Here is an 11,746-nt window from a genome sequence, read left to right on the forward strand (position 1 = left end):
ATACCTAGCCAGATACAAGCTTTACTCTCTCCGAATGCTTTAAAGGTTTTCAGAAAAACTTGTTTTGGTTACTTATTAGGTCTCCCCAAAATCTGTATGCAAAACCAATCACTTCATCTTCTGATGAAGTATGAATTGACAAAGTCTACTGACTCATATTTTTCAGTACTATTTAAGGGTAAAAAATTGAATTTTTCCTTGAGAGAATTTGGGTTGATAACTGGTCTTAATTGTGTGAATAAGTTTTCAGACTATGGTTACACTTCCACCTATGTTAGCCCTTTAATGAATACATATTTTCCGAACAAAGAAAGGGTTGAGAAATGGCATTTGAAAAATGTAGTGACTAATAAAGCATGGGCAAACGATGTGGATGCGGTGAAGTTGTGCATTCTTTATATGTTGGAATTTTTTGTTTGTCCTTCTCATAAAGACCATGTGACTTTCATAGACAAGTTTATGTTCTTTCTAATAGAGTCTGGTAATTTTAAGTCATACCCATGGGGTATCAAATCCTTTAAGCAGGTTATTGAATCTGTCCGACATCGTCTTAATCCCCATGTACATTCTTATCTGATACGGGGATGCTCATTAGCCTTGCAAGTGTGGCTATATGAGTGTTGCTCGTCCGTCAGCACCGAGCTTGCTACGAGATGTTCTGAATCTATACCTCGCATTTTAAGATGGTCAGCTACAAAGGGGCAGATTTGGTTAACTGCAATTGAAGAGAAGATGATCAAGCCTGAGTGGATCAAGGTATTTTTTCCACTTTTGTATGATGCTACAATTACATTCATAATAACTACATTGAATCTACATTTTTTTGTCACTTGAATTAACTGTTATTTTCATCATTTAGTTCACAAACATGATTGAATCTGGAGAAAAGCTTGGAGTGCTTAATCTGCCAGACAAGATTCAATATGAAGATGAACATGGTGCTCAACCATCACATGTTCCAACTGCTGCTTCTCCATCATTTGAACCCAAATATACAGATTGTCAAGAGGACATTGAATCTGTCAGTAGCAAGCTCATGAAGTTGGAAAAGGGGATTGTGCAGGTATTATGAATAACTACAATATATTGACATAATTTGCTACATTTTGACTTCATTACATAACAATTATAGTATGTTATACATTGTAGTTAATTTGTGGTATAAATCTATAACAATTATAGTTTGTTGAATTGTAGTGTAACTGTAGCAGTTAGAATAAGATTACCAACTAATTATATATTTAATTTTTAGGTTGATGGAAAGTTAGATGCCTATAGGAAGGATGTTTTTGAGGAACTCTCAAGCCTTCGAGAGTTCATAGATCAATCTTTGAAGGGTGTTATGAATGTGATAAACAAGAGGTTTGATTTGGACGAGTCAAAGGTAAGAATTTACATATAATTTTGTACTAAGACTAATTAAGACATATGAATAAAGTAGTCTCAAATATTCCCCAAAATTGTAGTTTGCTGGTAGTTCAACAAAAAATAATTACCAACATCAAGGAGAGAACAACCAGCAATTCCAATTCAATGCTGGTGATCAACTTCATGGAAGCACAAGCAATACAGGTATCTACAAAATTCCTGCATACATATCTACAAATTTCAAGACAACATTATTTAATTATACTAATCATTTTTTTACTATGTGTTGCAGCTACAATTTCTCCAGAACATTTTCAACCACATGTTGACTTATATCCTGACTTCCAAGAAGCAGCTGAGGCATATAAAGCAGGTACAGAACCATTCCTTCATTACAATAAGGTTTTTATGCAAAATTTTAATAATTTACACCTTAACTACATTTTCCTACATATATCTACAATTCTCATTCCCAATTATTCATTCAAGCTGATGTTTCAGCAGAACATCTACAAGGAAATATTGAGGAAGAACAGTAATTGATGAAGTGGCTGAGGCACAACAAGCAGGTAATATATTCTCTATATTCTCTATAACTCCATAATACTGTTCATATCTACATAGATCTACACTTATCTACAGAAGGTGAAGTTCCACAGTCGCCAATTCACGGTATGACTGTGACTGAAGTTGTTCCTGAAGGCATTGATAAAAAAGTTGTTCCTGAAGGCATTGAAAACAAAGGTTTGACATTGGATGACTTTGAGCTGCTAGAAAACTTATCACAGTTGGTCATGTATGGCGAGCCCATACGAGATGAATCAACCCCTGTTCATCCCGGTAGAACCAGGCAACCGGGAAAACATGCACGATCACCTTTCACATCTTTGTATAGTTCTGGAGGCAGCACATCTGTTGGACCTAAATTATTTTACCTCAAGCACCCCTTCACAAGTGTCATAGGTGAAAATGTAGATCCTGAATTGACAGAAAGGTTCACCAACTGGTTATACATTCGTAGTGATAAAGTATCTAGGAGGTATGAATGCTTCATTTTACACTGTCTGTTCACCATTTTTATACTTTAAAATTGTAATTCATTTTGTAAATTTTTTGTAATTGATCATCTTTTTTTTGTTATTACAGGAGGAAATATTACTTTTCCAAGAAGGATAACCAAATCAAGCCTTGGTTGGATTTTGGTTGTGAAAAGATTGATAAGAAGGACTGGTTTTATGACCTTGCTCACCCCGGACAAGTCATCAATAACACAGTAAGTATAAAGAACATAATCATTCACAATATCTGTTTTGTCTTCAGCTGTGTAGTGTAATTGTAGTTTATTTTTCAGCTATGATGTGTAATTGTAGTAATATTGTAGACAACATATATATGTTACTATATTTATGTCTCAGCTGTGAAATTTTGCTTTTTATGGACCTTATGTATCATATGTGATGATGATTGTATGTACAAACTGGAATTTTGGTACTTTTGACTGACTTGGAATCTCCGTGTACCACAACTGTAGTTACCTTGTAGTAATATTGTAGAGCTTGTGATTGTGCCTATTAATATTAACTGTAGGTTGAACTTGCTAATTATTGGGACCTTAAGTTAGGTGGTATGTTTCATTTGTTCCTCTGTATAGTGAATAAATGTAGACAGTGCATAAATATAGTTAATGTGTAGTTGTTTTGTAGTCTGATGGGTCAATTGTACATATAGTACTTGTTCACTATGGTTCATACAAACTACAATTAAATTACATTTTGTGAGGAACTTGGACTAACTGTTATATTTCTGTAGTTATAGTGTAGCTAATTTGCAGCAATCTGTTAGAGTTTTTAATAAATTCAAATTGTAGTTAATCTGTAGCTGTCTTGTAGACAAGTGTGGTTACACCGTACCTTATTGTATATGTTTATTCTATTTTGGCAGCACATTGATGTTATTATGTATTATCTGCGAAAAAGAGGCAAATATGGCCCCAACAATAATACTAGGTTCACAACCACGGATTGCTTGTTCAAGACAAAGATTGAAAGAATCTATGACAAGTTCATAAGTTCTCCACCGGAACAAAGGTATTCGGTTGTTAAACCCGAGGATGATGTTGGAGAATATATTCTTGGGTACAGAATTCTTGCTAATGTTGCCTGAGATCTTGTTGACTATGTGCTCATGCCTGTGAACCTTGTAGAGAACTTCCATTGGTTGTTGCTAGTTTTTGACATAAAGGACAGACAACTTTATGTTTATGATTCCATGGTGAGAGCAAACCATCATAAAACAGTTGAGACATTGGTTGACAAGTTTTCAATCATTATCCCTCTTTATTTGTCATGCACTGGTTTAAACGTAAAGACATTAACTTCAAGAGCACAAAGGCATACATCGAAAAACCAGTTACGGACCCTCTCGACATACAATGGATGGTTGCTGAGATTCCACAACAAAAGGAAGGCTCAGTGTAAAAAAATAATCTCCCTTTCTATATGTTTAATTTTTTTATTTTAATCATTTGTTATATAATGAAAAATTCTCATATTATGCAGCGATTGTGGTGTATTTGTGGCTGCATTTGCGGAGTATGTTAGCCTTGGAGATTTGGCAATCCCAAAGGAAGATCTTTCTGATATTGACCAACACCGTAGACTCTATGGAGCTCTACTGTGGGACTATGCAAAAAATAAGCAAGAAGATGGGTCAATCAGTGAGAGTGAGGTTACTGACAGGCTAGCAAGGAGGAAGGGTGCTCCGGCAAAAAACGAGAGGACTAGAGTGCAACGAAAGAAGAAATAGACTATTGTGTTCCTAGTTTGGTCTGTGAAATTTGGTAGTTGAATTGGAAAACAATGTAGGAAATATGTCGTTTTGGTTTTCTACAACACTTTTTGTTGATTACATTATACTCGAGTACTCTGATTACATTTTTACAGCAACAGCTTTGTCTTACAATTTGACTTTAATCTTCAAGTTATTTTTATAAATACCTTCAAGTGCCAAGTAATATCTGTATATAACTGTCATTTGTTACACAGCAGAAAGATAAAATAAATACAGGAATCATATAAATAATTTAGCCATCTTTTATCAACAAGGTTTATCAAAAATATTCAATTTATCTACATTTAAACTACGTCAAACTACATTTTAACTACAACTCCTCTACATATGAATAACAGGACTACAGTTCTAACACAGTTAAACTACATATTCACTACAATCTGGATACAATTTACGTTGAATGCATTCTTTATTAATATCAGTTTTTTTGTATACAGTAAATATTAAAGTTTAACTATTCTATAAAAAAGACAACTTTAGATGCTTGACAGAATACATAAAAACATAAATAGTGCAGATACACAAATTGATGTTTATGCTTCTTATTCATCTTCAAAAACTTAAACAATTACACAAGAAAATCCGATAATTTGAGCTCTCTAACATTTATTTTGAATAACTATTCTAACTACATGATATTCATTTCTTTTTCGGCGCATTCTTGCAAGTTCTTTTGTTATGCCCTTCCCCTCCACAATTACCACATGAAACCTTGTATTTCTTTGACTTTATTTCATCAAATGTTTTATATCTTTCCTTGTGAGGTCTCCCTGAGCCTTTTATCTCCCGTCGGTGGCTTTACTACCTCATCCAAAATATGTTGTGGCACTTCCCATTTGCCTTCATCAGGAAGAGGATTTACTGGCATATCATAGGTAAGAAGAAGGCTCTTCCTTGTGTAATACGGAGAGCAATAGTTTTCGTATGTTTCATTCCTATGCCTTAATGCTGCCAAAGCATGCGCACATGGAAGTTCATCAAGTTGGAATTGTCCACAGCTACATTTCTTGTTTTCTAGACACACAATGTACCGCTTCACACCATCTAACACAGTATGTATATGATCTGTTGAAGCCCTCACCTACAATTGAAGACCAAACAGAAATAATAATACATCAATCATTAAAATGGATTATCAACAATTTACCTACAAATCAGCAACAAATATATTACAGCTCATCTACAAACTATTATTACCGACAATTTGACTACAGTTTAACTACAATCTCGAAAAACTGCAGCTAGTACTTTTTTGATTCTACTGCACCAAAAAAAATATCTTACCCTTAGTTTCTGAGATAATGTACTGTTGTCTTCCAATTCTTTGTTGTATTTGTGACCAAGGTATGTGAAAGTACCCTTTGCCTTCGATAACTTTTCTTTTGTCCAACGTTCAAGAAGAGTCCTCATATACTCAAATAGATCAAATATTGGAAGCTCTCTTGCATCTTTTGTTACAGCATTCAACGACTCGGCAATGTTTGACGTCATAGTAAAAGTTCTATTTACCGTTGCATGTACTCTTGACCATCTATGATATAGGTAAGAATTTACACGCAGGTCTACCTCTTCAATCTTCAACATCCTTTCATTAAATTCATCCATAGTGTATGACCGTGCTGTAGCAAAGTACAATTCATGTAATTGTAGATGTCCCTTCTTGAATTTTGACCTTATATTTGTCTATATATGCCACATGCAAGAGTAGTGTGCCAATCCCGGATAGACAACTGATGTTGCCTTCAGTATACTCTCATGCCTATCTGAAACAACACACATTGAAGGTCTTTCACCATATGCCTCCTTGAATTGGTCAAAGAACCACTTCCAAGACGCGTCGTTTTCAGAATCAACCACAGCATATGCCAAGGGAAAAATAGTACCTACATTTTTAAGACATAAAATATGATTAAATAACAACTACAATATATATTGAGAAATATAGACATGTTAACTATATTCTTTTATATAACTACAAAATAACTACAACATAACTACAATTTAACTGCATTTTAAAGACTGTCTACAAAATAAGTACAAAATTATTCCATTATTTACCTGTTGCATCCATGGTGCTTGCTGTCAGCATAATCCCCCTGTAGGCTGACTTTAAGAATGTCCCATCAACCACTACTACCGGCCTACAATGTTGCCAACCATTTATTGATGTACAAAGAGCAACAAATGCGTATAAGAAGCAATCATCTGCTGCTTTCTTCAATTTAACAACAGAACCAGGATAATTCTTCTCAAGAATATAAAAATATTTGGGTAATTTGTTGTAGGAGTCACACGAATTCCCTCTCAAAAACTGTAAAGCTTTTTCCTTTGCTCTCCATGCTTGCATGTAGCTTAGGTTCAGTCCATGTTCGGATAACATGTCAGTTTGTATGTCCTTTGGTGTGTAAACAGTCTTAGGATCACAATACTTTGGAACGACCATGCTACCAAGTACTGCTGCAGTACGTTTGCGCTGTATGAATGTTTCGTCCATTAGGCAGCATGTGTGTTGACGGCTGAAACTTCTTATCTTGAACATTGCCGAATTATTAATTGACGTTGCCTTGAAATGCCATTTACAGCTTTCAGCAACACATATAAGCCAGTAGCTACAAAAGAAATACAATATTTACACAAATTTATGAAAAAACTACAATTAACTACAAATTGACTACAATTTAACTACAATTTATAAAACCCACCTATCTTCAATCATACACTGATTTTGCTGATATATTATCCACAAATAACTACATACCTTCTATGACTAGATCTTTTTACTCTGAACTGGAACTTGTGCATCACTGAATAATTCTTCATTGCAGCAGCTACTGTTTGCTTGTCCTGATAAACTTGTCCTTCTTCAATATATGTTTGCGTAGATTCAGTTATTATTTCACTTTGATATTCCTCTATAGCTGGTGAGGATGGAAATTCAAGTAAGTTTAGGGATCCAGACGAACCTGCAAACAATAAATTCATAAATGTAGTTTCTATGTAGATAATTTTGAAAGCAACATTGCTTTATCCTTTTCAGTACTATGTGAGCTTTGTAGTTTAATTGTAGGTAATTGTAGTAATATTGTAGATAACATAGTAACACCATAACTCTCTGCAATGTCGAATCAAACATACCTGCACTGGTGCTTTCATTGTTGATTGCCAATTCCATATTGAAATCTCTTACGCTTATACATAAAGGATACGAACCTAAGTTTTTATTCTCCTTTTTGGTTTCCATGTAAGCACGAACCCCCATATCATTCCTAATCTCCATTGGAGGACAATTCTCGTTCACAATGTATTTGATTTCTATAATTTTATCCGATGTATCAATCGATAATTGTTCTGCAATTGTAGAACTGAGAATTCCGTAGTTTGCATTATCATCTACCACAATGGCATCAACTTCAAAATCTCTAAATCTGCCATAGTTATCCCAATTACCATTCGATTTCAGCATTATTGGGATTTTTGACATGATTTCGTGTAGTTGATAGGAAAAAAGACGAAGAACAGATATAGTTTCTACAATTTGAATACTGATATCGACGAAGAGCAATTTTGTACAATTTGAGACGAAGAACAGATATAGTCTCTCTTCAGTAATTGTACAATTTGATTGCGTTTTTTGTGAGATCTCTTTCTGTTGAGGAAAGAGAGAATTACGCAACTGGTGCCTTCATCAGGAAGAGAGATCTCCTTCAGTTTCAAAATTGGAATAAAATCCTTGACAGAATCTGTTCGTCTTTCTGCACCTGTTCGTCTTTGATATCTTTAGTATTTTCAAGTTGTTGCTTAGGTCCTGACGTTTTCGTATCGTGGAAGTCTCTGAAGAGCATACACTTGGAGTTTTTGGGTTTATGGGATGAACATATTGTGAACTTACTGTCAGGTTGTCCTGCTTTGGAAACTATGGAATTGTATTGTGTTTGGGAGTTTAGTCACCTGGACAATATGTCTTCAAAATTGAAGAGCCTGAAGCTGAAAAATTATTCGTTGCTTGATGATGGAACAGATCATTCCTTGGAAATTATTGCACCCCATCTTCAGCATCTGGAGATTTCAGGAGAGCTTTATGACCTCAAGTGTAGCTGTGTAGGCTTGTAGATTTGTCCTCCTTGGTTAGTGCTAAGCTTACTTTCAACATTATATGTATCAAAGACGTCTTCGCTATTAATGCCGAAGAATTTGATGATGCGGAAGATAGTTGTGGTGACTATCATCAAGTTTTTAGGACCCTCGTCCAAGATTATCTTCGCTATTATAGACATAGTGGCTATGCGTGTAACTTCCTGTTGCCTTTTATCTTCTTTTTACATCTTTTCATTCTATGAAGCTTTAACCCCACCCCACCCCACCCCACCCAAAATCACTTGGAAGTTGTTTCTAAATGATAATCCAAACATATCCTTAATTGTCAGTAAGATGATTTTCTTATGTTAATGTAAAGCTTCACACTAATATAGTTGGTTTTGTTGCTTTCTTGTGGCAAATGAGCTCTGAAATGAAAAGGATTATTGCACTATCAATCTTTTCTTGGGTTACCTCCGCCATGAATCTTTATGATATGGTTAGCAATCATAATCATTCCAAGTACTGTTAAATTTGTTGTTTCTTAAATCATTATGTTTCAGACACTTCTACTGTGAAATCATATTGTTTCACTTTTGCGCAATTTCCATTAGGCTGACCTGCATTTGGTTCTGATTATCTTTCTCCAGCCTGAAAATTCCCGTTGCTGCTTTGAGTTAATATATTTGGCCGAAGGAGATGATATTGATTTGCAGAATGGGTTATCAAGCTTTGCGTTTCCCAACCTCAAGAATGTTAAGCTTGCCATCTCCTCTGGGTTGTGCTTGAAGTATTATGTCAAATGGGACTATGTCAAGAAGCTTTTCAAACTTTCAGAATTTTTGTTAAAGAATGCATCGGTTTTGGAGAAGTTCGTTATCAAATTAAAGAGAAGAAGGTGTGAGATATGTTCGATGAACTGCGTGTCCCGATATTTATTTCGATTGGCAGAGAAGTTGTTAGGTTGCCCAAGATCCTCCTCCAATTGTGCGATTATCTTCCAGGAGTGAGCTTTCCATCACTAGACTTCTAGTAGTTTCCTGTCTCTGGATGCAAGAAATGTCGCCTTATATTGAGTTTTGGATATGCTGCTCATGTAATCATGAATCTTTAACTTCTCTATGTAACTAGTTACTATATTTCGGTTGAGCTTACCCTTATGTCATACCGAATGTTATGGTAACTTGGTATCTGATGAAGCTTTTTGTTTGTTGTAATCTTTTATGTTCTATATGTGCATTGAGAAAGATTTCCTGCAACTCTTGTTTTCCTGGTACTACTAAGATGAGCAGATAAGCCACACCTATTATGATAATTTGCCGCATGCACACCTACTATGGGACAGCTTACTGTTGTCAAAATTTTTGGGGTAACACAGCTCTCTTGATAAATGTCGTGAGAAATAGTTTGGTTTATGTTTCCCCTTTGTTTTGATAGAATTACTGTTAAACAGGATTACAAGAAACAATTTAGTGTACTCAGCAGAAGTGTCAGGCGGTAGTGGAATCATAGTATGGTTCTGTTGATTTTTGGGTACAACTTTATAGTATGCTAATCTTGATGGACTATCTGAAGATTTTGCATTATGCTTCACCAAGTCTTGCATCATTTTTTTTCTCTTTGGTACCAGTGAAAGAGAAGATTTTCTTGTTTTGCCCCCCAATTTCAATTGTGCTTGACCTATTTGATGACAAAAATTACTATGGCCAGTGAAACTAGTAAAAACGAATCAAATTATTGGTAGTGGATGATGTGATCGTATGGTAGTAATGTGTGTCTTGCAGAGTAATTCTTTCGCATATACTCCTTATTTTCCTAATGTTACATGGCGTTCATATTTGTACCTGCCTAGTAGCATCTCTACATTTTATTTTCCTGTAAATACCCAGTACCCACTCTGTAATTTAGTAGCTGCGTTCTCTATTTTTATATTTACACTATTATAAACTTGATGTTTAAACAAAGTTGATTGGATATCTGGTGTAGAGTCAATTTTGGATTGAAGTACACACTCTCAGGATCCTTAATACCTCAAACAGTTATAAATGGTCTTCTATAGTAATTTCATTTCCGAGCATCATCACTTGAATTCGAAGAGCTAGCTCTTTCTCAAAACTATATTCTCTCCTTGCATTTATCTCTAGTTTTTCAAAGTCTTTCTACATGAGCAGCTTTTACAGAATATATGCTTACAGCTTTATCCCAATATCACCTTGTCTCCATTCTCAAAATGCGATAAGAATATTTCATAATCAAGTGACTCATTACGAGAGTACCTTATAAGCTTCTCTTCTTGTTCAACATTTCCTTGTAATTCACAATAGTAGCTAGTATCAAGAACCTTAAAAGTTGAAACAGCCATGAAAAGAATAAATTAATTAGATGAAGCTTAATGGAAAATTGAGAAGCAACTACAAGAGCTGCCAATATGGTTTTTGCAAACACAACAGATGTGCATATATTGTTACAAATTTTGCCTAATTTATTGTTTTAACCCCTTCCCTCATGTAAGTCAAGTGGGTGATGTGTTCAAAGAGATGTTCTGTCCTGAAATTCTTTTCACTTGGTAGAGAAATACTTAGGTCGTCAGATATCCTCCACTAATTCTGTTATTATTTTCCAGGAGTAAATTTTCTGTCAAGTTTTTGTCTCAGATAATAGAAATGCTAGTTTTTGATTTATTGCTGATTAAATCTTGACTCTTAAACTTATCTATGAAACTTCCAAAATACTTTTGTAATCTTATGCTCATTATTGTTCTTTTGACATTGTGATTACCATCATGAAGTACCAACTTTATGGTTTCTTGATTTCTCGAGTAGCTTCTGTTTGTTAAATATTAGATGTTAGCACATGTGCTTTCGATTCTCTAGCAGATCTTGTATTCTGAACCTGTCAAGATGGACAGATCTGCAATCCATATGTTTCTGATAATTAGGCTCCTGAAACGTTCTTTTGCTATCACCAACATCCACTACTAGAAATTCGGTAATTAGAGACCAAAAGTTTACGATCAAAATTGGTCGGTCGAAAAAAGCGACCAAAGTTGGTTGGTAACGGAGAGAAAAATATTTTATATTTATTTTAAATAAATTACCGACCAAAGTTGGTCTAAAAGTGATCAACAAGTTGACTGAGCTGGTCAGACTTGTTTAGTCAAAGAAAATTTCACATTACCGACCAACTCCAGTTATAAAATTTTAATAGTTATATTATTATTTAAAATATTTTATAAAATATAAAAATGTCATATTTAAAATTACCGACCAACGTTGGTCGGTTAATACAGGGGGAAGCATTTGCCGACAAATTTTGGTCGCTATACTTGATTTTCTTGAAAATAACCGACCAAAGTTGGTCGGTTATTAGATCAACATTAGTCAAAATTTAAAATCACTTTTATATTTTGTAACGACCCAACCGGTCATTTTGAGCTCTAGCGCGTCGTTCAGCA

At 34.7% G+C, this 11,746-nt stretch overlaps 1 protein-coding gene across 1 annotated transcript; it reads right to left on the reverse strand.

Moving 5' to 3' along the window:
* Nucleotides 1-4,963: 4,963 nt before the first annotated feature.
* LOC142170229 (uncharacterized) lies at nucleotides 4,964-7,699 on the reverse strand. The gene is made up of 6 exons (XM_075232084.1): nucleotides 7,354-7,699; nucleotides 6,977-7,181; nucleotides 6,277-6,827; nucleotides 5,970-6,101; nucleotides 5,503-5,837; nucleotides 4,964-5,299 (listed from the first exon to the last, which is right to left on the reverse strand). Exons 1-6 carry the CDS (start codon nucleotides 7,697-7,699, stop codon nucleotides 4,964-4,966), a joined length of 1,905 nt encoding a protein of 634 aa, XP_075088185.1.
* Nucleotides 7,700-11,746: the final 4,047 nt, after the last annotated feature.

This window comes from Nicotiana tabacum, chromosome 16 (assembly GCF_000715075.1).
Source record: "Nicotiana tabacum cultivar K326 chromosome 16, ASM71507v2, whole genome shotgun sequence".
NCBI classification, from domain to species: Eukaryota; Viridiplantae; Streptophyta; class Magnoliopsida; order Solanales; family Solanaceae; genus Nicotiana; species Nicotiana tabacum.

Coding starts and splice junctions, on each gene's coding strand:
- LOC142170229 (XM_075232084.1), bottom strand. CDS start 7,699: ATGTCAAAAATCCCAATAATGCTGAAATCGAATGGTAATTGGGATAAC. Junction 6,828..6,976: donor AAAAGATCTAGTCATAGAAG/GTATGTAGTTAT, acceptor TTTCTTTTGTAG/CTACTGGCTTATATGTGTTG. Junction 5,300..5,502: donor CATTATCTCAGAAACTAAGG/GTAAGATATTTT, acceptor CTTCAATTGTAG/GTGAGGGCTTCAACAGATCA.